We start from the raw sequence: 26,020 nt of genomic DNA, 5'->3' as shown, positions 1-26,020 counted from the left end.
GTGTATTTCTTGGCTATTCTACTATGCACAAAGGTTACAAATGCTTAACTGCAGAGGGTAAAATCATTATCTCTAAGGATGTTGTCTTTCATGAAACCAGTTTTCCTTATCCAAAACTTTTTCCCTCTAGTCCACCCCAAACAGATTCAGAGTCATGCTTCATACCAGCTACTATTCCTCTTGTTCCACAAGTTGAGCAACCACAGGTCACTATTGACTCACCTCTCACTACTCCACATTCTGTTGAGAGTCCTTTAGCTCACCACACTTCAGAGTCAACTTCCCAAAATCAGAATCCCTCTTCTTTACCGCATTCATCATCAATCATTCATCATGAAAATCAGTCTACTTCTTCTCCTCACCATTCACATGGTGAGCCTTCTCCTGAGTCCTTGTCACATTCTACCTCATCCTCCACTTCCTCTTCTGCATTGGCAGAACAGAGTTCTTATCATGGCCCTAACACTCATTCCATGCAGACTAGATCTAAAAGTGGAATTTTTAAACCAAGATTGAATCCAACCTTGTTACTAACCATGGTTGAACCAACCTCTGTTAAGCAGGCTTTGCAGGATGCAGGTTGGAAGTCCGCTATGCAAGAAGAAATTGATGCTCTTCATGCAAATGGCACGTGGACACTGGTTCCGTTGCCTCTGAACAGAGAACCCATAGGCTGCAAATGGGTTTTTAGGGTGAAACAATGCCCTGATGGCTCAGTACAGAAACTCAAGGCAAGACTGGTTGCAAAGGGGTTTCATCAGCAGTTTGGCTTTGATTACAAGGATACTTTCTCCCTTGTTGTGAAACCAGTCACCATTAGGGTGATGTTGACTCTGGCTGTTACCAATCACTGGTGTATTCAACAACTTGATATCAATAATGCTTTCCTTAATGGCATTCTGGAAGTGGAAGTGTATATGACACAACCTCCAGGATTTGAAGCTAGTGATAGAACCTTGGTTTGTCGCCTGAATAAAGCTCTTTATGGCCTTAAGCAGGCCCCACGGGCTTGGTACGAGAGGTTAAGATCAGCCTTCTTGCAGTTTGGTTTTGTCTCTAGCAAGTGTGATCCTTCGCTGTTTGTCTACACTACTTCTACCGCCACCATGTATGCATTGGTATATGTAGATGATATTATAGTTACTGGTCCCTCAGAATCTTTGGTCAAATTGTTTGTGTCCAAGTTACAAGCAGTTTTTGCTTTGAAAGATCTTGGGCAACTTGACTACTTTTTGGGTATTGAGGTGAAGCACTTGGCAGATCACTCAATTCTTTTGTCTCAAAGAAAATATATAAGGGACTTACTTGAAAAGACCAAGATGGAGGATTGTCGACCTATTTCTTCTCCTATGGTGACTGGTTTGAGGCTTATTAGAGAAGGTAGTACTCCCTTTCAAGATCCTACTCTCTATCGGTCCACTGTAGGCGCCCTACAATATGTCACTATCACGAGACCAGAACTGAGTTTTTCTGTTAATAAAGTCTGCCAGTTCATGGCACAGCCTCAAGAGAGTCACTGGCTGGCAGTGAAGCGCATTTTGAGGTATCTCAAAGGGACACAACATTGTGGTTTGATTCTGAAGCCTGCTCCACGCAGCATTCCATTGTCCTTAATTGGTTATTGTGACGCAGACTGGGCTACTGATCCAAATGATCGCAGGTCTACTTCAGGAGCTTGTATCTTCCTTGGTCCCAATCTAATTACTTGGTGGTCAAGGAAGCTGTTAGGAACCCAGATTCCTAACAGTGGACCTTGAAAATAAATGCAAGAAATAAAATGAACAGATTGTTTATTTGATGGGCAAATGGAAATACAGAGAGGGAATGGTATCCCAAATCTGACACAGAGCCTAGCTCCTATAGGAAGCTTAGAGCTTCCTACTCATCTCTACAACTCAATGATCCAAAGATGACCTCTCAACCTCTCCATTCCCTTCTTATATAATGGCCTATTACAATCATATTCCTCTCTCTATTCTGTTAGGTAGTTGCTAGTAATCCCCACTTTGCCCCTTCTAGAATACACTATCCATATTCCTTGGTTGAATGATGGATCAAAGGCTCATAAGTGCCATTTGGGCCTGCTTGGAAATCCCAGGGTCTAACAATACCACCTGCTGAAAGATCAACCTTGTCCTCAAGGTTGAAAACAGGGAATTGGCTTCTGATGTTAAGAGTGTCCTTCCATGTTGGTTCATCCGCAGGTTTGCCTTGCCATTGGATCCAGACCTGAGGAAGTGTAGATTCCTGTCTGGTAGTGAAGCGACTAGTAATTACTGAAAAAGGATGCACACTAGCCACTTCTTCTCCTGTCAAGTGATCTAGAAGTTGTAGTTCCACAGAATTGTTTCCAACTGCTTCTTTAAGCAATGAGGCATGGAAAACAGGGTGCACGCGGCCTCCTTCAGGTAATTGTAATCTATAAGCCACCGCGCCAATCCTTGCAATTATAGGATAAGGGCCATAGTAGGGAGCAGTCAGCTGGGGACAATCACGGGTCACAACTGAATTTTCTCTAAGAGCCCTGAGCTTGATGAAGACCCATTCAAATCCCTCAAAAACAAAAACAGAATAGAAAGATAGTTGGCACACAACCCTCATTTCAGTCACCTCATCAGAATACCAGCCACTGCAATGAACAATTCTGCCACAAAAACACAAGTGATCAATACAGCTTCTATCCGGATCCCATAGTTGCAACCGGAAAGAGTACCATATGCATAAAGTGTTGGGCGACCTTTCTTCATCATGGGGACAAATCCAGTTTATGCAAAGTGGTTGAAGTAGCATTGAACCACCATCTACTGCTTCCATTACGCTCCCCGTGGATGATATCTCAGTTACCTCACAAGGGATTGAATGGTGAGAAACACGAGTATTCCAGAAAAATTCCACATCCTTAAGGGACACACCATCATGCTTTTCCATCTTCAAGGTATCCATTGGAAAAGGCGGAAGAACAATCTCAGTTATATGATCTTCTAAACATATTGTGAAGTAGTCTCCCTTCAATACCAACCCATTATCTATTGGTGAAAAATCAATGACTAGAGTCACAATTTGATATTCTGTGGTTCTTCTTTCCTTACCACAAGGCTGCACCCTCAGCTGTTCTTGACAGAACTCAGTTGCTAAAACTGGTGATGAAAACAAACTAGCGATTGCACAACAAACACTATACACCACCAAATTTTTCATGAAAAATCTTTCTGTCCTTAAAGATAGTTCACCACCAGCCTCCATGACTTGTGTGTCTTTGATAGGAGCACAAGTATGAATCGCGACAAACTCAAGTGGCTGAAGTGCAGAGAATGGAGAAGGGTCCAAGAAGTCCTTGTTGAAAGTGCCAAAGATGAAAGGATCTGTTGCTGGTTTCCCTGGCGGAACATGAAGACGTCGATCGGCGAAGAAAGAGAAATGCAGGTTATCATAGGTCTTCTCATAAACCCTTTCATCTACAGCAATGGAAACAAGGAGATGCGAATGCAACACAAAGTCTGAATCAACAACCTTCACGATAGGTGTTCCCTCCTTGTCGAAATCAGAGAAACCATTGTCGATGGTACCAAAATTGAAAGCCTCAACCTTTGGTTTCCACTCCGGAAATTCGAGTTCTTGGTCAGCAAAGAACGAGAGAGATGAAGCTTGCATCGTGTGTGAATCACAAATTGATGAAAGAGAAGTCGAATCAAGAGTAGCGGCATCAAGGTATGGCGGTGAGGATGAATCTACAGCGACCACGCCTTCAATCTCAACACTTGATTCTTGCACCATATCCATGTCCACCGAATCAGAAATTGGCGAAGAAAAAGATGTATCAGCCTCAAATTCCGTCGGTGAAGATGGTGAAGCCAGTGAAGATGATGAAGGAGTCAAGAATCCTTCATTGAATTCAGCACTTGTTGCTTGAACTTTGAATCCTTCATTGAATTCAGCACTTGTTGCTTGAACTATGGGGAAACCAGAGATTAACGCAGGAGTAAAAGACTCTGTTTTCCCTTCATGGTTATGCCCGTGTGTCTTCATTGCCATTTGGGCCCAATCCTTTGCTTGGCCCACTTCCACCAGTTTGAAAGTTGGGCTTGGCCCATGAGAAAGGTGAGTCCCAGCTTTGATTTGCTCCTGACGTTCCAAACCTCTAGCATTGAAATGTTGTGAGCCTCCAACAGCTGCGTCCTCTCGCGCCTCCGCCGCCGGTGCGCCGTGGGCCTCTAATCTCGCCGCCACATGCGCTGGGTACGCCGCCGTGTGCAGATCTGAATCTGGCGGTTTTTGTGGCGGTCGCATGGTGGCTTCCGGTATTGCCTCATTTGCAATTGCTCCTTCGCTTGGGAAAAGCAAGATCTTGCTTCCCTTCTTCCCCGATTCTGGATTTCTCGAACCTTCGAGCCCTAAATCGACAAATTGGGAACCAATTTCGGCTCCTTTCCCTATTTTCTGTAATTCTTTCCGAAGACCAGTACTCAGCCCCTTCGTTTGCAGCAAAATTCTTCCCTCTGATTCAAAGGTGAGGTTCGGAATCACTTCTTCCATCGCTGAATCTTTCTCCGGCGCAGCTTCCAGCATCGCAGCAATCGTCGCAGGAAGATCCTTGACAGCCAGTGCCACTGCAGCCAACGATGTGCACATCTCCGCGAGCTCATTCGCCATCGCGCCAACTCTCGCCTCCATCTGGGTCTTGGTTTGCTGGTTCCGACGAAGATCATCCGGCAAAGCGTATCCGGCAGGTCGGACCATTTTGTTAGGAACCCAGATTCCGAACAGTGGACCTTGAAAATAAATGCAAGAAATAAAATGAACAGATTGTTTATTTGATGGGCAAATGGAAATACAGAGAGGGAATGGTATCCCAAATCTGACACAGAGCCTAGCTCCTATAGGAAGCTTAGAGCTTCCTACTCATCTCTACAACTCAATGATCCAAAGATGACCTCTCAACCTCTCCATTCCCTTCTTATATAATGGCCTATTACAATCATATTCCTCTCTCTATTCTGTTAGGTAGTTGCTAGTAATCCCCACTTTGCCCCTTCTAGAATACACTATCCATATTCCTTGGTTGAATGATGGATCAAAGGCTCATAAGTGCCATTTGGGCCTGCTTGGAAATCCCAGGGTCTAACAGAAGCAAACTGTTGTTGCTCGCAGCAGTTGTGAGGCTGAATACAGGAGTTTAGCACATGCTACAGCAGATATGCTATGGATTCAGTCTCTTCTACAAGAGCTTAAAGTTGCAACTACTGTCCCTACTCTGCTGTGTGACAATTTAAGTACAGTCATGCTTGCACATAACCCGGTTCAGCACTCTCGGACTAAACATATGGAGTTGGATTTGTTCTTTGTTCGTGAGAAGGTCCTAGCAAACCAGCTGTTAGTAAAACATATTTCTGCACTAGACCAGCTTGCTGATGTTCTCACCAAACCCCTCAGCTCCACTTTGTTCAAGGATTTGAGAGACAAACTGACTGTGACAGATCTGCACAGTTCAGTTTGTGGGGGGAGTATTAGAGATAATTAGTTCAGGGTTATTTTTGTAATATTCTATATTTTATATTTTATGTTTTACTTATCTAGCCTTGCCTATGTGGCGGCTACACTTAAGTGACAATCTAGGGTTTACTTGCTTGCTGTGCAAGCACTTGCTGTCCTAGGTCTCTATATATAGAGAGCCTCCCTATTGTATCTTTTCACGTTAAAATAATATAAGTTATTTCTACGTTTTTTCAACACGGACTAACTCCTTTTGTCTTTCACCTCTCACTTGATATGCCCCTTATATAAATGTTTTTATTATGCATAGTGCATGTGACCTGGCTAGTATTTTTAATTCTAAGCAATTTCTCTTTGGTTTCTAAAAATTAAGTGTGATTTTTATGTCAATTCTGCAGTGTTCAAACAGTTCATGTCGGGTAGCTTATCATCCACTCTGTGCTCGTGCTGCTGGTCTCTGTGTTGAGGTATTTCTCCCTTTATATTTTCAATGTATGTTTTACAAGTTATTTTGTTTTGACCTGAATAGTGTGGTGTCAGCTTTGATATGGTAATTACCTACAAATTTATTTCATTGTCCATTTATTTATTTGATATATTTTTATGATTTATAGCTTGAGGATGAGGACAGACTCTATCTACTTTCTGTTGATGATGATGAAGATCAGTGCATTCGCTTACTTTCTTACTGCAAGAAACATAGGCAGCCATCTCATGAACCATCTGGTGCTGATGAACGCATTGTTCGAGTTGTGGCTCCGTGCTCAGACTATGAACCACCACCCAATGCATCTGGTTGTGCTCGAAGTGGTATGTTATTTGACAATTATATTACTGAAGCATATTGTCAGTTTTATATCTTTTACTTGCTTAACCTCCAACAACCAAGAAAAAGAAACCGTAGTTACATTTATTGACTCTTAATTTGCTGTTACTCTACCCGTGATTTCACTCAGTTCTTACTTTGCTATTTTATATAAACTCTTGTTTACGCTCAATATTTTGAGTGCACTATCTTTTGCTCTGTGTCTGTTATTCCCTTTTTACCATCTGCTCAATCAATTTGCAAATCATATACTTCAATCCATGCCAAACTAATGATGGAGGCACTCAAATCATATTGCTAGAAATTTGTTTTTCTTTTTCTTTAATTATTGGGTTGACTATCAGCTGAGCATATAAGAAAGAGCGTTTTAAGTGCAATCTGGAATTGAAAATAATAGTGTGCTAGGAGCAGGTTGGCAGAGGAGCTGAACTGATGCCTGATGGGTGAAAAAGCGTGCGGCAATTTTTTTGTGAGATTAGTAAACGAAGCTTGTTTGCAGAGCAGCATATTTGTTGAGTTCTCTACCCTATAATTGAGAGATCAGTAATCAATCATTTCTCAGTTAATAAAGGGGTATTTCACACTGGTTTGAAAAATGGCCATTCCATCACTCAATATTTATGTCCAGCTTGTTATGCTGTGTTTTGAGTTGATTGAGGTGTGGATTATATCATTTGGTTAAGCATGCTTTTTGCATTCATTGTTTACACTTTATACTCAACCTAGGCCATAAAGAAACACATGTAAGATAAAAAGAATGTCCTGAGCAAGCTAGACAATTTGAAGATTAAGGGAAGGGTATGGACCGCTATTGATATTGCTCGGGGGATGGAAGGTGAATGGGCTGGCGGGAAAATAAGAATGGTCTCCTTTTCTTTTTGAGGACTTTTTTTTTTCATTTCAGGATGCATCTTTTTTGGGGTAAAGATTTGCTGGCCTAAGGAGATGAACTTTTCATTTTCTGTATCTGGCCCCTCTTGTTTTGTATAAATTGTTCCACTTGCATAATGAATAATTAGAGCTGAGTTCGCTTAATAAAGCCTGTCTTGATTCTTCTTGGCAGAGCCATATGATTACTTTGGAAGGAGGGGCCGAAAAGAACCTGAAGCACTTGCAGCTGCATCTTTGAAACGTTTGTTTGTAGAGAATCAATCTTACTTAGTTGGTGGACTCTGCCAGCATGGATTGCTAAACAACCCAGAGCCTTCTGGCAGAGGAGTTTGCCCTAAATTCTTTTGTAGCCAACAAAGGCTGAGAACCTCTCTGATTGACTCTTCAAACAGCATACTTTCTACTGCTGAGAAATATAAGTACATGAGGGAAACCTTTCGGAAACAGCTAGCGTTTGGTAGGTGTAATTGTCTTAATATTCTTGAAAGTTGTGGGGGAAAGGGTAATTATATACTTTGTGGAATTTCGACTTTGGAGGGCTATAGTTTGAGATTTACCCTTATGGAGTGATCCTATGGGGCAATAAATATTTGTCTTTTTTTTTTAAATTAAGGGAAATCAAGAATTCATGGATTTGGCATCTTTGCAAAGCATCCATATAAAGGCGGAGACATGGTAAAGAGAGTATTCTCCATTTAAATGTGCCTTCTTTTGTAGTAGAGTTTCACCTTTAAAGGACAGACTTATTATTTTTATTCAGGTGATTGAATATACCGGTGAACTTGTTCGACCTACTATAGCTGACCGCAGAGAGCACTTTATATACAATTCTTTGGTGGTAAGTCTCTTTGAATTATCTAATGCACTTATAAATTTTTACATTTTCATCTGACAGCTAGTTTGTAAAATGGTAAGTTAAATTGTTGAAATATAAGTGACAATTGATCGTAAAGCCTCTGATTGTCAACATGGACAAGGATGTTACAACTATTGCACCTTCTTTAATGTTGAAGTGTATATTCTTTTGCAAGATGTAGTAACTTAGTCTTTTTCCCTTTTGCAGGGTGCTGGAACATACATGTTTCGGATTGACGATGAACGAGTCATCGATGCTACTAGAGCCGGAAGCATTGCTCATTTAATTAATCATTCTTGTGCAGTGCGTCCTTACCCCCTTAATTTTACGTTTTCCATTAATCTGTTTCCTGCTTGTTAAACATTGCCATTTCAATCAGCCTTCGTAAATTGATGTGTCAGATTTGCTTGATTTCGTTTTTCAAATTACAATATTTAGCTAATTATTTGATGATTGGAGTCGTGAAGGTTTCAAATTTTTAAAATTGGGAATTTGTATTGTTGATAAAACTTTAGTCCTATTCAAGCATGTTGACAGATTTACAGCTTCTAGGCATTGTTAAATGACTTTAGATAACATGCATTGTATTAGGATGGAATAGTTTGATTTAGAATAATAGGGCTATGCCTATACATAGGTGCCCCATCAAATGAAAGTATATGGCGTTGGATAGTGCTTGTATAACATTGTCCTGATGTTGTAACTTGAAACCAACTTTCTTCTTTTGATTTTATTGTGGAAATACTGCAGTTCTATTTACATGCCGAAGAGCCCTTACAGCCTTATTTTCATCATGGAAGGAATTTTTTTTGCTTACCCATATTATTTTTCTTTCTATGCAGCCAAATTGCTATTCAAGAGTTGTAAGTGTTGATGGCGATGAACATATTATAATATTTGCAAAGAGGGACATTAAACAATGGGAAGAGCTTACATATGATTACAGGTTTCCTTCCCCCTTCTTCAAATGAGTCCTGCAACGTGCACAAAAAAACATACAAATTCACTTTTGTATTGGTTTTACTGTTTTAGTTGTGTAGCATTACACTTTACAAATATACTATATGCTCTCTAATTTAAGTGCTGACTTACCTTATTTTATGTAATAGATTTTTCTCAATTGACGAACGACTTCCTTGTTACTGTGGCTTCCCAAAATGCCGAGGTGTAGTAAATGATACTGAGGCAGAAGAGCGAGCTGCTACCCTATTTGCACCACGGAGTGAATTAATAGATTGGACAGGAGAATGAGGTTAGTGGTTGTGGTCTTTCTTGCTCTGACATCTTTGGCCAATATTGAACTTTTCAAGCATCACTTTGATTGACGTGGATTACTAGGGTGGGGTGTGACAGTCTGCAATTTAAGCAATTGAGGTAGAGGGAGTAGTTCTTTATTACCTTCGGACTCCATATCTCTTTTGACTCTATATATGTGGGCACCTGATATCTATTATGAAAATTTACAGATAACCTCTGTTTTGGGGTCTAATTCTAGGTAGGATTTTTTTTGGTTTGTGTGCTTAGTCAATCTAATCTGGTTCTGGGGGGTGTATGTAGCAGGGCTTGATATTGGTGTTGTTGCTAGCCTATGTTCTCTTCTATTTGGGTTGACTGCGTAGTAATGATTTCTTGTGATGTTATACTTTGGTATGGTTCACGTAGCCTATGTGATTTGGTGGAAAAAAGGTTTGATTGTTGTTATTTTTGTTTGTTTCCTTTTGGTTTTGTAGATTCTTTATGTTGGTTTCTGTTTTCTTATTTTTGTTTGGAAAATACTGAGGCACGAAAGAAAGTTCTTGAGCTATGGATGGCGGCTAGTTTTAATTGCTTAAGAACAAACCATTTAAAAAAAATGTGAATTTTTCAAATCATGAAAATCAACCTTCATTGCTTTTGTGCACGATCCTTATTGCATTGCAATTTTGTTTTGAAGATACATTGCCTCTGTCAGTGTAGTAAGTAGAAAACTAGTTTTATATGCTTGTACTGTATTAAACTCTGTTATAGTTGGAATTCTGTTAACATCACTAAGGGCTTCCATTGGTAACAAACTCCATTTCACATTAGTGTTATAAAACCTGAGCTGGTGATTGACTCGGTCAAGCTACTGAGTCACTGGTTGAACTTGTTTTTTATAAAAAATTATAAATTAAAAAACCTGTTACATATATAAAATAAAAAGTACTTAATAATAATATTACAGATATATTAAATGGAGATAATACATTTTTTTTTAAATTTAATATCATTGACCATAGTCACTTAACGTAATTAGATAGTGTTAGTAATGTAAGCAAGAAAATGATTCATCGGAAATGTAAGCAAGTAAATATGGATTTTCATAATGTATAAATTATTTAGTGTAAAATTTAAAACGACAACTTAATAATTTGCATCAACATTATCACCCATTTTTTCCAGTTTCCCATGCTATCCGTTGGTTCAAGAAGTGATTCAACCAACCTTTTGAATTTCCTATTCGCATAATAACATAAAAAGCTATGTTTCATTCACACTTAACATTTTCTTTCATCTCATTTTCCTATCTCTCTTCTGTCCCTATCACATTACTCATCACATCTCTCGTTTCTCACTTCTCTCTCTTATTTTTCGATCTGTCTCATTAAGTGTAGCTGGAAATGATTTTTCAAATTTAAAATAAAATCATTCATGTGGCCCTTACCCAACAACTTCAGCTTTTGGGATAATTTGTTGCTTAACATGGTATCAGAGCCTCTATGACTAAGCGGTCCAGAGTTTGATCCTTGCCACCCCCAATTCTTCTAATAAAAAAATTGAATTTAAGCACATGGTAAGTGGGCTTGTGCATTTGTCCACGCTTCAAACCCAAAGGGCTCTTGCGTGAGGGGGCATGTTAGAATATAAAATAAAATCATTCATGTGGCCCTTACCCATTAGCTTAAGCTTTTGGGATAATTGGTTGCTTGACAATTAAGAAAACCTTGATGTTCAAGAGCCAGTACTCTCCCAAGCACTCAATACAAATTTCCTGAATGCCTTAAACAATCTCTCATATTCCCTATTTATAACAGATCCTAATTGTTCTATTTAAAATATACCTGTTTATAACTACTCCTAACAGATGTAGTTTGCTACATATGCTCAGGCCTAACTGACTTAACTGCTCATCAACTGATGTGCCTCTTCCTATGTCACTGCTGTGCTGTTCACGTTCCAAGGTTTGTCGCACCCGTTGTGTCGCAGTCCGCTGTATCTGCCATGTTGGGTCGCACCCCCTATCAGATAGCTAATTCTTTTATTCCTCACGTCCTTGCTTGTCGCCATTCATGGCAAGTGTGGGATGCAATTCATGAATATTTTCAAAATCAAGCCAAAACTTGATCTCGGCAATTTCAATCTGAGTTGCGATCAATTTCCAAAGGATGTCATTCATTTTTTGAGTTCCTCTTGCGTGTTCAACCCGTTGCAGATACTCTTTCAACTATTGGTTATCCAATTCCTCTTTGCGAGTTCCACATTGTTCTTGAGTCTCTTCCTAGAGTATGATCCTTTTGTTGCTGCTATTAATTGCAGACCATATCTCATTTCCATGAGTGAACCAGAGTCGCAGTTGCTTGCACATGAAGCTCTATTGGAGCACAACCAGAAGTTTGTAAGCATACAATCCTAATCAACCCCTGGAACCATGAGTTTTATTATCTCGACACAGCGAGTTCTCTCTTTAATCTCTGGCTGTATTTCGCTTAGGTTTCTTTGCATCTTCAAGTTTTTCATTGGTCAACATCAGATAGGTCTGTGAATGTGGTGATCAATTTGGTTCTGCATCGTACATCTTTGTCTTGATGTCATTTGTTGTCTGTTGAGTTGCAAGAAACACTTGTTGTTAGTTCAAATCCTGTGACATAATTTCATTTTCAAATTCAGTAGTTTGCTACTTTTGCAAGCTGATATTCCATTATACCCGCCCCATTTTTATTAATTTAATTTTGTTCTGCAGATTTTTAAAATGCATGCAAGATCCTTCTGAAGATGGACTGATTGCCCTACCTACAACTTTTGTCTTGGATTCTGCCATTTCTCTAAAAGGACAGTCTTGTACATAGCTCATCTGATTCTTCCCATTGTTTCATCATAACCACAACTGAGCGGTTTATGTTGGTTCGAGGTTCTGGTTATGGTAATTGGAAAGATGCCATCAAACTTTTCTACATATGTTTAATTTGAAATTCATTGCCACAATTAAGGCATATGATTAACTTCAACCAACTTGCTAATTGTAACTTGCCATTGGATAGTTCAAGTTGTAATTACATGAAACTTCATAGAAATGAAAAGAAATTGAGGGTTTGAATGAAAGTTATTGCTGATTGTGTCAATTTGCCTTCGTAACAGTGGAACTTGGGAATGATAAATGTATCTGCACAACTAGCAAGCATGAATAGCCATCAAAGAAGGCAGTGTAGACCAAAAGAAAACTTTTCGATGTATGAGCTGAATCATAAAAAAAGAACCAAACAATATCAGAAGTCTATATATTTCATTATTATTATTATATTATTTTTATATATTTTGGGATTCATGTGTTATTATTATATTATTTTTTATCGGCTGACATTTGGTTTTTATAAAATTAGTTGAATGGATAACTTGATATACTTCTTGTAAGATTCATTTTATTATGTGAGATTTATTTTATTATGTGATTTAAGTGTTCATTCTATTTGGTCCTTTTTGAGTTTCCTTTATTCTTTCCATCCTTTTATTGTTTGACATATAAGATGGTTTCCTTAGAAAAAATATATAGCTGTAATCTTTCTCAATCCTTAAGCTTTAGGGATTTTATTTATTTATGCACATGATGTATATATATGCCTTGTATCATTTATTCAATGAATGAGATGAAAATTATTCCGTTTCAGGTTGGTATCAAAGCTGGTTCTTATCTAGTGGGAAACTGAAAAACCTTAGACCCATTATTTAGGTTAGTTCTCCTATACATCTTGGTGGATTACTTGTCTATTTTCACGCCCTTGGACCTATTTTTTTCTAGAACTTAACTTTTGAAACTTTAATTACGCTCATGGAAAGTTCTGAGAAAAAAAATTCAATACCGGTACGTAGTTTAGAATTTGAAATGTAAAATAGATTTTTTCTTTTGATACTTCATAAGGAGTTGATATATATATATTTTCTTTAGGAACTTTGAGTTTCGGAATTGTAATTGTACTTTTGGAAGTTCAAGATCCAAAAGGAAAAAAATTTCAATACCGTAACTGAAGTTTCAGTAGTCTAAAATTATACTAAGTTGAAATGTACTTTTAGAACTTGAAGTTTTGAAATTGAATTTTCTTTTTTCTTTTTAAAGTGAATTTTATTTTTTCGCTTTCGAAGCTTGACTTCCATGAGTACAATTGCAATTATGGATGCCTAAGCTCGAAGTTTTTTTTTTTTTTTTTCAATTATGGAACTTGAAGTTTCAGAAGTGTAACTTTAGTTTTATATATAAATAAATATATTTTCTAATCATGAAACTCCAAAATCTGAAATTGATTTTTTTTTCAGAACATAAATTTTCAAAAATGTAATTACAGATGCGGACATGCAGTACACTTTTAGAACTTCATGTTTCAGAAGGAAAAATATTTCAATTCAAGAAATGTAAATGTATATCTAAACAAGAGTCACACTTCTAAAACTTCAATTTTGGAAGTTTAAGTCCAAGGCTCATCCTTGATGATGAGAGGAAATCAAAACAAAAAATGAATGAACAAAGTTGAATAATCTCATATCATGAGGTTGGGGCAACAAAAGGATCAATCAATGAAAGACCCTCATCTATGGTGGAGAGAGCATCTAGATTATCAGAAAGGATGGAGACCACTGGTGGAGAGAGAATCTAAAAGAAGAATGAGTTGTGGTTGTTTGGGGTGGAAATAACCCACACAGCTTGTAGGCGTATCCTACATCTTGACTTTTCATCTTCTCCTTTACTCACTTTGTGGGAAGTCTCCCATAGCTCAAAGTTGTTCCCTTGAGCCTTTTTTTTATCGCACCTTTGTGGCCTTAGACGGGGCTTCAGTTTGGCTTGTAGAGTACCTTCAATCATACCTTCCAACCTCATAAATCTCGTTGTTCTTGGGCTTGTGTAACATATTACAGTTATGCCAAAGTAGTGTTTGATAGATATTTGGAATTTTCTAGAGAAGAAGTAGTAAACTCAGACCTCTCAAGAACAATTACAAAAATCTCTTGAATGATCCTTGTATCAAAAAATTCAGTTCCAAGCAATGCCACCTTGCTAACAAAGATCTTGTGCCAAATGTCCCATATCTTAGCTTGTGACTACTAAAAACCTTTATGTGCAGCACCGGGGCTTTATTTCTGCTATTGACTTTATTGGAGTCCCTACATCGGTACATAAAGTATTAAAAGATAAGAACATGGTTCAAGATTTGAATGAGGAGAAGAAGGCACCAGAGACAAATGGGACTTGGGAGATTGTTGAGAAGCTAAATGACAAGACGACGGTAGGTTGCTGATGGATATATGCAGTGGAGTATCGATCGGATGGCACATTGACCGTGTATAAGGCGAGGCTAGTTGCAAGAGATACACTTAGACCTATGAAATTGATTATGAGAAGATATTTGGCCCAACAGTAAAAACGAATATTATAAGGATCATTCTTTCCTTAGCAGCTCAAAAGACGGGGAAACTCAATTGTCTTCCAAAAAAAGATGTCGCTATGTCTTTGATTGGGAGTTTCTATAGTTTGATGTGAAAAATGCATTTTTGCTTGGAGATTTAGAAGATGAGGTTTATATGGAGATTCCACCAGGGTTCGATCGTATCTCAAGAAGGTATTAGGTTTGCAGATTGAAGAAGGCCTTATATGGTCTCTGTCAAACAACCAATTATCCCGAAAGCTTAAGCTATTGGTTAAGGGCTGCATGAATTCTTTTATATTATTTCTCCAACACGCCCCCTCACGCAAGAGCACTTTGGGTTTGAAGCGTGGACAACACCATGTGCTTAGATTCAACTTTTTTTATAAGAAGAATTGAGGGCGGCAGGGATCGAACTCGAGACTGCTTGGTCATAGAGGCTTTGATACAATGTCAAGTAACCAATTATCCCGAAAGCTTAAGCTATTGGGTAAGGGACACATGAATGATTTTATATTATATTTCTAACATGCCCCCTCACGCACGAGCCTATTTGGGCTTAAAGTGTGCACAAGCTCACCTACCATGTGCTGAAATTCCACATTTTATTAGAAAGTGAGGTGGGGCAGGGTCGGCAAGGGTCGAACTTTAGACCTTTCATTCATAGAGGTTCTTATTAGAAATTGAGAGGGTCTAAGTCAGCCCAAAAGTTAGCTCAAGAGTTGAGGTTTGCACTACCCTTATAAAGACTATCTATGCTCTATGTCTAGCCAAAGTGAGACTTCTAACAGTTCTGATAGCCCAAAAGTTAGCTCAAGAGTTGAGGTTTGCACTACCCTTATAAATGCTGCTCTATCTCTAGCCAATGTGGGACTTCTAACAATTATGATAGCCCAAGAGTTAGCTCAAAAGTTGAGGTTTGCACTACCCTTTAAAGGTTATCTATGCTCTATCTCTAGTCAATGTGGGACTTCTAGCAGTTCTGATAGCCCAAAAGTTAGCTTAAGAGTTGAGGTTTGCACTACACTTATAAAGTCTATCTATGCTCTCTCTCTAGCCAATGTGGACTTTTAACAGTTCTGATACCATGTCAAGTAACAAATTATCCCAAAAGTTTAAGCTATTGGGTAAGAGACACATAAATGATTTTGTATTATATTTCTAACAACCTCCCCGAGCTTGGTTTGAGAGGTTCACTCAGGCTATGATGTCTCTGGGGTATAAACAAAGTCAAGGTGATCATACCGTGTTCATAAAACATGCTCAAAATGGCTAACTCACTTTTCTGTTAGTATGTAGACGATGTGTTCATTGTAGGTAATGATGAACTTGAGAAGCAGAAACTGAGAAAGGAGTTGGCAGCCCAATTTGAAATGATTGAAATGAAAGACCTTGGAAAACTGAAATATTTCCTAGGTATGGAGGTGACATACTCGAAAACGGACATTTGCATTTATTAGAAGAATTATGTCCTTGATCTTCTTAAAGAAACTGGCAAATTCGGTTGTAAACCCATTGGAGTGCCTATAGAGCAAAACCACAAGATTCAGAGTGATGAGGGGAGCCCTAGAGTTGATAAGGCCCAACACCTGAGACTTGTGAGAAAACTCATTTCTCGATCTCACATTAGGCCTGACATAGCTTATCTTGTTAGTGTTGTCAGTCAATTCATGCATGACCCACAAGAGATGCACTTACAAGCGGTGGATAGAATCTTGGAGTATCTGCAGGCAAGTCCAGGCAGAAGTCTGTTGTTCAAGAAAAGCAAGTAGTTGTCGACGGAGGTTTATACTGATGCAGATTATGCAGGGTTAATTGTTGACTGGAGTTTCATCAGTGGATATTGTATGTTTTTGGGTGGAAATTTAGTGAGATGGAGAACCAAGAAACATAATATAGTTGCTAGATCAAGTGCTAAGGCAATATTTAGAGTCATGGCTCAAGGAGTTTGTGAATTGTTGTGGATAAAGATCATCCTGGACGATTTGAAAATAAAGTATGAAGCTCCTATGAGACATTTTTGTGATAATAAGTTTGCTATTAATATTGCTCACAATCCAGTTTAACACGGTAGAACAAAGCACATAGAGATAGGCCAACACTTCATACACAAATGGATCTCTACACCAGATGTTCCCTCAGGACTTCAGTTGCATATGTGCTCACCAAGGGACTTCCCTTACAGCGGTTCCAAGATCCTACGTGCAAGTTGAGTATGATAGATATCCATTCACAAGCTTGAGGGAGAGTGTTGTAATATTAGGGTATTATTTGATTTTATATTTTTTTAGGAGTTTTTACCTTATGCTTAAATTCCACGTTTTAATTAGAAAGTGAGGGAAAGGATCGAACTCTAGACCGCTAAGTCATAGAGAGGCTCTGATACCATGTCAAGCAGCCAATTATCCCAGAAGCTGAAGCTGTTGCGTAAAGGCTAAATGAACGGTATTATATTATATTCTAACAATTATAATTTCTCCTACTTTCAAGTGATACCAATGCTTTTGTGTGGTAGTGCTTTTTTAGCAATGATTGATGTCTACATCTTATGTCCAAAATCATACTTGTAAAGAAAGAAAGACATTGTTGAGGCACAATCCATTTCACTGGCAACAAATGCTCACATATTTCTGATTTTGACACAGTTAGCATTTGGAAAACCCTAACGGCAGCCACAAGGTAAAGAGAGGAGAAAATGAATATTTTTTGGTATTTCTTTGAATATATAAACTGGAAAGTAAAACAAGAAGAGAGAAGAGATCAAGAGAGGAAAAACAATCCTAATGGATTCACACGAAGGAGAACCTTCTTTCAAGGCAGAATCCCTTTTACAAATCTAATACTCAAATCATACTCCAATCTAAGGAGAATACTCCTATTTATAATAAACTAACCTACTAAGAGCCCAACATGGACCCAACTCAAATAACAAAAGCAACTCAATACCAAAACAAATAACAAAAGTAAACAAATAAATCAATCCCAGCTTAAAACACAAAAGACCCACTGACTAGAATTTAGAACCTAACAGAAACTGAAGCCCCTTCATATATAGGTTTGTTGGCGACAGTCTACAAATCATAAAACCTTAATCTGGTTCTTCTTCCTTAATCAATGGCTCAAACTGAGGCCTAAAATATCATGTACACCATTTGTTGCATACTCATAAAGTTGTCTTCATTAGTTAGATTTCCACCACTACTACTTGATTCAAATTCGACGTCAACTTCTGGATAATCTTTACCATGATCACTCCAAATCCAATACCCAGGTTTAAACCCTACCTTATACAAGTGATGCTTCACATCAGTGGTTGACAAAATCGTCTTACACCTTCATATTTGTGATGTTAGTTTAAAGCTTGAATAATGGAGAAGTGATGTTTGGAGCCGGAGAGAGTCACATATTCAAGTTTGGCTAAGCTGCATACATTGGTCATGGGGCTTTATTAGGTTACCTTTGACTGCTAAGAAAATAGTGACCAAATTTTAACATGAAAGATGACACAACATGATCTATAAATTTTAACAAATTTATGAAAAGGCCTCTATTTTATAGTTGTAGCAATTGTTTTAGACTTTTAGTACACATCATGATTCATGAATGCAAGAGATGTTTGCAGAAAAAACACTACGCCTGCAAGTTGGTGGAAAATGATTCATGAATAAGTGGGTTATGCAATTTTATCTGTGGATCATGGTTTTGTATTTGTGGTGCATCTCCTGTATAATGTTATGCAATTAACTTTGCTCAATCAGTAGTATTGTTGACTATTTTAGATGATAAATTTTGAATCCAAACCTTACTTTAAAGATTTTAGCCCTTCATCATTGACATTGTGATCTTGTTTGATCCATGGAGCCAAACCCCATGTAGTGAGGAGCTTTGGTGACTTCTGTGGCCTTTCACATGTTTCATTTTAAGGTTAGCCAAAGTAATTTGAATCTTGAATTCATTTGTCTGCTGCAGGTTTTACAATATGGAATTCTAAAACAGAGGTTTAGGATTTGAATGCACGAAGTGCATGTCAATTTGCTTGAGTCATTTGAGGATATGTTTGCCATATTAAAGCTATGTTTGGATTGTTGGATCATAATGGAATAGAGCGGAATATAATTGAATAGAATGGAATGAGACAGAATGGAACAAAAATCCATTAACATTGTTTGGATACCTTATGATGGAACAGACCAAATTTACTACTTCATTATTTTGGTAATTGATGGAGCATAATGAATTATATTTTTCTATTTCTATATTGCCCGTAGTTTTAAAACACTAGTATTGAATGAATATATGATATAGGGAGACTCAGAAAAATGAGCATGGTTGACAGAATTGCACGGCAGCTTGTAGAATCTCACGATTTTACAATCCCACGAGCCTTCCTTGTGTTGAAATGGATGCCGAATCGCAGTTTGGCGGAATTTTGTGGAATTGTAACATTGCGCTGCTTGCTGAAAAATTGGCTCTCGCCCACCCGTTGACCCGGTTATAAGGTTTTAAGTGAAAATACCTAGATTTTAAAACTCAAAAAATCGTGATTAACCTTTCTGTTCTCACTCGCAAGTCGCCTATGAGACCGTACGCACTCTTCCACTCCTCCACCGTCACTCTCGTCCCATCCTTCGTGCGCTGTCATGGTACGTCGTCGCTCTTCTCTGTTGCGTTGGTGTTCACTCCTTCCCTCCCTGTATGCTGCCTTTTTCTTACTCTCATTATATGACCTGTTCTTCTCTCTCGCTGTGAATCACTTGTTCATTTCTGTTTTGAAGAACCTTATTCCATTTTATTGTTATATTGGTAAACTATTATGTGGCTACTGATTTTATTTCCTTTTAACCATGAAGTTTGTCATGTATTTTCTGAAAGATGAATATGTCAATCATTTTAATACTGTTAGACGTGTTGCTAAAATTTAGTAATTATTCAAAATTTTGTTGTCCACTACATTGTGCACTATGTAGAAAACATGGATAGCTTGGTGCTCAATTGATTGCATATATGGTATTTTGTGTTTTGGTATGGTATTTTGTATGCATATATATGAATTTATATGCATATAAATAGTTTATATATATTTGTAGAATCATAACATTTGTCTTATGTTTACACGATTTTATGATTCTGCACCTCTCTTGGGGGTACAAAAATTGTTTGTAAGTAATGGATGAAATGGAATTGATTCCTTCACCTTCCATCTCTTTCCATCCCCATTTAACAAAGCTATACAATGGAACATGAAAGCATAAAATAGCATCCCATCTCATTCCACCCCTCACCATCAATCCAAATATACCTAAGAGTCGATTTGTTTTCTGATCCCAATACTCCTTGTTATCTCCCTCATAACAGAGAAAGCAGCAACTGAGCTACTTCTTCTAAACATGATTTTTCACTCCGCATTTTCTGTTATGCCCAAACATATTGTGTGTACTTAAATGTCAATTGAGTTGTAACAAAAAAAAAATGCCAACTGAGTGTAATATAACATACTTTATCTCAACCCCTCATCCTCATATTTAGGTTTGTTAGAACCGATATTTCTGTAAATGTACCCCCACTTTAGTTAAACCATTTGAGGCAATGAGGCTATTGGAAAATAGAAGTTTACTCGAGTTCTGACCCTTGAAGGTGCATTGTCATATAGTATTATACAAGAAGTGCATCTAATCTGTTGAACCTGTACTAGATTAGATTTCGCATTTTGAATCCGCAAACTTGTGTAAAATTTTGCTAAAAAACTAGATCTCTAGAACGCTTTGTCTTCACCAAAACAGAACACTAAATATTGCAAGCTAAACCAAAACCAGAAATGTACAGAATCAGCCTTTTAATCAACAATTTTGGCTAAATTCAATAGAATCATGCCTCTAGACCGTAATCCTAAAATCAAAGTATCAAAGTAGACAACAACATTCAAAACACTAACATATTCGAGAACTCGACACAATAACATCCATGACTTAGTCAAACATGACCATTTGAGGGTAAACATCTTCGAACTAGTACTCGATATGAAAACTTCCAAGACTACTATTAATTTGAGAACTAACCTTTTTGAGTTGTGCTTGACAGGAAACAATTCATGCCTTGGTGATTCTTACATTTGAACTTTTGAGAGTTGAGACATGGTATAACTTTCACATTTTGACAAAATATTTAGTTGGAACTCAAGATGTTAAATTAGAGATTTAACATTTTTTAAGTTAGAAGTGAATCCAAAAGCTTCACGTGGATGCAATACCAATCAAATGCTTTGCCCACATTGTTAAGGTTCAAAGTCATAATTGTCATTTTCTAACACTATTGTTAAGCCCCTGAATGTCTTTGACAGAATTGTTATTTGCGAGAGGATATTAATTGTCTAATATGATTTATGTATTTGGAGAAAAGAAGTCTTTGGCAAGTAGCTTTAATTTTGACAATGTTTGTCTTGCCTACGTAAGAGGTTTGTTCTCATGATGTCTCTTAATGTTCTTCTCATTTTATGCTCTGTTTTCTGGAAAATAAAATTGAAGTGTTCAGAATAAAGGGCTAAGTTAATTAACTAGCACTTAGCACTATATATGTAATTAATTAGATATTGTTGAGGTTGTTGGTCCCTCTTTTGGGTGCCTAACCTATATCATTGGAAGATGAAATATTAACTTATAAATGAAGAATAGATACAGAAGAACAAAAGAAAAATTATTAAAAAAGATGAGAGTATAAACATAACATACCACTAAAATTTGAGCGTGACAAATAAATTGAGTTAACATGACAACACTTTTGTCTCAATTCATAAGAAAAATTCTGTTTAATTTTTATTTCAAAGTCAGTGCTGACACTAGATAACACTTTTCAAACGAGTATATATACATAGTAATATCAAAATTGAAAAAGGAATTGAAGAATATTCTTGAAGTGATGAAAGAGGCTTTACTTGCGTTCAAAGGGGACATGCAATGCAAAGTGCTTAAGCCTAAAGAAGGAATTTATAGAAAGTTGGCCCCCTTTTCACCCTTGAAATGAGTAATGAACAGCCCACATTCCATCACCCAAACCAAATGGGATCAAACCATGCTAAAACTACAAAATATGCATCTCTCTCCAAATAGTGCATGTACACACCCAAAAGACACTCAATTTTAATCTATATGTCTCTCTTCTATCATATACCTCATCCATTGCCTTTTCATTTCTCATTCTAAGTGTGTGTCGGATGTCTACGTATATGCGGGATGCCAAATCATTTTTCCTTTTGATATAAACAGCACAGCCAAAGCTACCTTTCACAGACTAGTCTCAATCACAGGATTGTAAAAAAGAGAGTATGTTTGTGTTTGTATTATGGTACTGTAGGCTCTCCTGCAAAGAAGATGGAAAAGAGAATGGCACAGAATATTTTACTCATGTCACACAGTACCATAGTTTACAGCTTTTCTTTTTAAAAAAGAAAAAAGTAAAGGTTAAATAATTAATATAATTGTTTTCATATATTGTCTCTTAACAATTAATAAATATTAACTCATGCATAGTGAGGTTGCATATCCATCTGTATTCCTATATGTCCTTAATAAAAGGAAAAAAAATCTTCTTTTATTTAAGGTGCCTTCCACCTTTTATTTGCTGAGCTTAGAAGCTACGTTGTGCACTGTGTAGGGAAATAATGGTTTTCTATAAAAGATGAAGAATCTTTGCTTGCATGACTGACTAGGAGGGGATGCCATTTCCTCCATTATTAATCAATTGTATACATGCATGCATGGTGATAACTATACGGTCTGTAATTTGCATACTTGCAGTGAAGGACAATTCCTAGCTAATGTCTATATATTTGCTCACTTTTAAAAGCTATAAAGAGGAACTAGGATAACTAGACTAGCAATCATAGTTTTTGTAACTTCTGAGTTCCCTAGCTAGAGCCTCACAGGGAAAGAATCTGATGGTGGTATCTGCAGATTATGTTTCAGATTTTATATTTTTAACAATTAAAATGTTACTCACACCACAAATCCACTCGAATTAAAGGGAGATATAAATAGAAAACTCTGGAAGATACAACAATGATATATACACATCTCCTTTTTTATACACTTCATTTCCACATATTTTTATTTTTATCTCTCTTACTTTTTCTTTTCTTCCTATCTCTCTTCTCCTCCACTTCTTTCCACCTCATTTTGAGGTGTGAACCAATAATTATTTCTAGAAGAGATACATGTTTTAGAGTAAAACCTTAGCGTTGGTTCTGACTCCAACGTTATGTTTTGCTCCTTAGCTTTAACTAGTTTAGAATTTTATTCCACTTAAGTACTTAACGATTCATTAGTGTCAGCTTACTGTCTAATAGCGTCGGGTCCAACCGATTCTAAAGTTATCGACCAACTTGGCGTCTGTCCACGTCCATTAGTGACGGTTATGGACAAACACTAATTTAACTAATTAACTTGGCGTCATTTTTTATCAATGCTAAGTTGAAATTAGTTTAACCTATCTCTTAGGCCCACAAGTTATACTAACCTTCGACAATTTCTCCACCCAATTGTCCTCATAAGCCCCTTCTCCCTCTACCTAACTCGCCACCCCCACCTCTTCGCTACCGCCACCCCACTGCCTCATGCCCTGACCTCCTCGCCCGCCCCCACCTCTCCCCCCTCAAACCCTTACACTCTCAAACCCTCACCCAACCTCTTGGTCGCTGCCCCCACCTACACCTCTTTGTCGCTTCTTGCACTCACCTCCATGTCCACCCTGTCAAATAACCAATTAACCCAAAAGCTTAAGTTGTTGGGTAAGGGTCACTCTAATAATTTTATATTATATTCTAACACGCCCCCTCACGAAAGAGCCCTTTGGGCTTGAAGCGTGGATAATTGCACAAGCTCGCCTACCATGTGCTTAATTAAATTCCACTTTTAATTAGAAAGTGAGAGGAACAAGGATCGAACTCATATTCTAACACACCCTCACCTCTCCCCCCTCAAACTCTCACACTCCTTCACCCCACCTCTCAACTGCTGCCCACCACCTCCACCTCCTCTGACATCCAGACCATGACTACAGCCACGTCGCGCCATTGCCATTGCGACCACGCACCACAACCGCTACGAGTTTTTATCACACTACACTGACTGAACCTCATTGACATTCGCGTATTCGTGGCTCTCCTTCCCGCCGACGTTGCTTCCTCGTTTTGGTTCTCCCAAGGTAAGTCTCATGTTATCTTTTTCCATCTTTGTACTCTGCTTTTTAAAGGAGCTCATCAATGATGAGTCAAATAGGTTGTTTTCTTTTATTATGTAGCTTAGCTAGTTTATTAGTAATTGATTCAAATTATATTTCTTTTTCAAGGATTGTTTGCTTCTCATAGCCCTTGGTGCAATAATTTTTGCTATGCTAACCGCGAGATTTATGACTTGGAGCCAAGGTTTAACATATATTATTGTATTAATGGGTTTATACTAAGTGAGATATTGAGTGCTTTAATTAGTGCTTAATTGTTTATGCATTTGATTAAGTGATCGTCCTTCGGTACCAAATTATTTCCATAGTTTGTTCTCTTTCTGGTCACGGCGCGTGTATATCTCTATCAAATTGTGTTTGACATGCTAGCTTAAGTCTAAAGTGATTACTTACTTAATGGGTGGTTGAATAAATTCAAGTTTTTCTCATATTGTAATATCTCTAGACTGCACGTGAAGCTTGGTGGTTGAATAAATTCATGTTTTCCTCATATTGTAACATCTCTAGATTGCTTGTGAAGTTGTAATTACAAGTATGACTTTGAAGATGGTGCTTAAAAACATCTCAAGAATGACAGTACTAATGACTGGTGTTATAGTATGCTTTTCAATCCATTTGAGATTTTAGATGGTATGAGTTGTGGATGGTTATCTATTTTATGTGAAGTGTGATATTTATGTATGGGTTGCTGCTATATTGTATATAATTAGCTGCTGGAATTTGTTTATAAGTTTAGATTTTGTGCCTCTTCACTCTTAAATGAATGGGAATGAAAAATAAGTAATGAGAAGCTAGTTCGTAGGCATTATAAAATGATACTAATATGACTTGCTAAAAAAATCAAATAACTTAACTACATGAATGTGAAACAGATGAATTGAAAAGCTAACCGAAAAACTCTGGATGTATGACAATAGGAAAACGCTCTTTAAAATAGTCTCAAATCCATTTACAGAGATGTATTTATAGGGAAAAGCTAACCAAATTATCAAGGTTTGTGTTCCCCAGATATGTCTTTGAGAGCATTTTGATGAGTGTTTTCCCTATTATCATATATCTCGACCATTTCGGTAAGCTCTTCAATCCACCATTTTCATATTCACCGGTACAATTTTTTTCATTCTTTAACAAGTCACATAAGTCCATCCATATATACCCTATTCATCAGTTTCATATTTTATATCATCCGGTGTGTATTGATGTGAAGTTGTAGAGTCTTTTTCCGATTTTAATATGCAAGACTCCTCAATTTCCAACGCCACTAACCTGTTGTTATCAATGTAATTTTTAAATAAATGAAAAATGAAATTGATAAGAATAGGTTAATGGTGTTAGGAATCGAGGAGTTGCTCCAGTTGGCTCTTAAGCCATAACGTCCTCGCAACCGGCCCAGGGTTTGCCCTTAAGCATACACCATACATGTGGCCTGCACGACCTGGTTACAGAACGGACTACCCCGGTCCAACACTTAGAGCATGACGACACCAAGCCAACCATGCACTCAGAAGCTCTACTTAAGAATATCCTTTGCACATGCAGAGACACTGAACACAAATACTGACCTTATAAATACATGTTTTATTGTTCATTTACATAACATGGTATTCATTCTTAACAATTCTTGAGTTCTTTTAAGACTCGTGGATTCTCCCCTTGCTCTCATACTGGCTTGATCGTTATAGTCTTTTTTACATGTACTCCCCCCACACTCAAGGTCAGTGCCACCACACTCTCACATCAACCAAGGATGAGCATCGTTGCACAATTCAAGGAGGGGAACCAGCCCAGATTCTCAAAAGAACAACAGTTTTGCAGAATAAAATCAGGAAAAGACTCTACAGCTTTACATTGTCATGCACTATATATTAATGGTCATATTTAGTCCTCCTAAAATGTTGATATGATTCTATTTAAACCATTACTCGTATGAATTTGTTTGAGACTGATATAATGTTTTATTATTATGAGTGCATTATGTCCTGATCTGCTTGATGCAATGTAGATTACCTTTATCTTGTTGGTAGTCAATGCAAATTTGATGACGAGTTGCATCATTTTCTATTAGTTTGGGGATCCCTA

At 37.6% G+C, this 26,020-nt stretch overlaps 1 protein-coding gene across 10 annotated transcripts in view; it reads left to right on the top strand.

Annotated features, from left to right (window-relative positions):
• The window catches only part of LOC130728770 (histone H3-lysine(4) N-trimethyltransferase ATX1-like), a 34,624-nt gene extending 13,648 nt beyond the window's left edge, over positions 1-20,976 (top strand). Inside the window, exons 17-28 of one of the 10 annotated variants that reach the window (XR_009015778.1) lie at positions 5,889-5,957; positions 6,105-6,300; positions 7,380-7,664; positions 7,821-7,882; positions 7,968-8,045; positions 8,271-8,366; positions 8,906-9,009; positions 9,173-9,315; positions 12,043-12,222; positions 12,965-13,026; positions 17,356-17,389; positions 20,789-20,976. Coding sequence is in view for 1 of the 10 variants with exons in the window: in XM_057580337.1 (XP_057436320.1) it covers positions 5,889-5,957; positions 6,105-6,300; positions 7,380-7,664; positions 7,821-7,882; positions 7,968-8,045; positions 8,271-8,366; positions 8,906-9,009; positions 9,173-9,314 (1,032 nt within the window). In the remaining 9 variants the exon portion in view is untranslated. Of the gene's footprint in view, positions 1-5,888; positions 5,958-6,104; positions 6,301-7,379; positions 7,665-7,820; positions 7,883-7,967; positions 8,046-8,270; positions 8,367-8,905; positions 9,010-9,172; positions 9,316-12,042; positions 12,613-12,964; positions 13,027-17,355; positions 17,390-18,679; positions 18,956-20,788 lie in introns of those variants that run through there. The other 9 variants (XR_009015777.1, XR_009015783.1, XR_009015779.1 and 6 more) reach the window with 9 other exon arrangements.
• The last annotated feature ends 5,044 nt before the right edge of the window (positions 20,977-26,020 follow it).

The sequence above is a fragment of the Lotus japonicus genome, chromosome 1, assembly GCF_012489685.1.
Source record: "Lotus japonicus ecotype B-129 chromosome 1, LjGifu_v1.2".
Taxonomy (NCBI): Eukaryota; Viridiplantae; Streptophyta; class Magnoliopsida; order Fabales; family Fabaceae; genus Lotus; species Lotus japonicus.
This window is presented reverse-complemented; position numbering and strand designations above follow the sequence as displayed.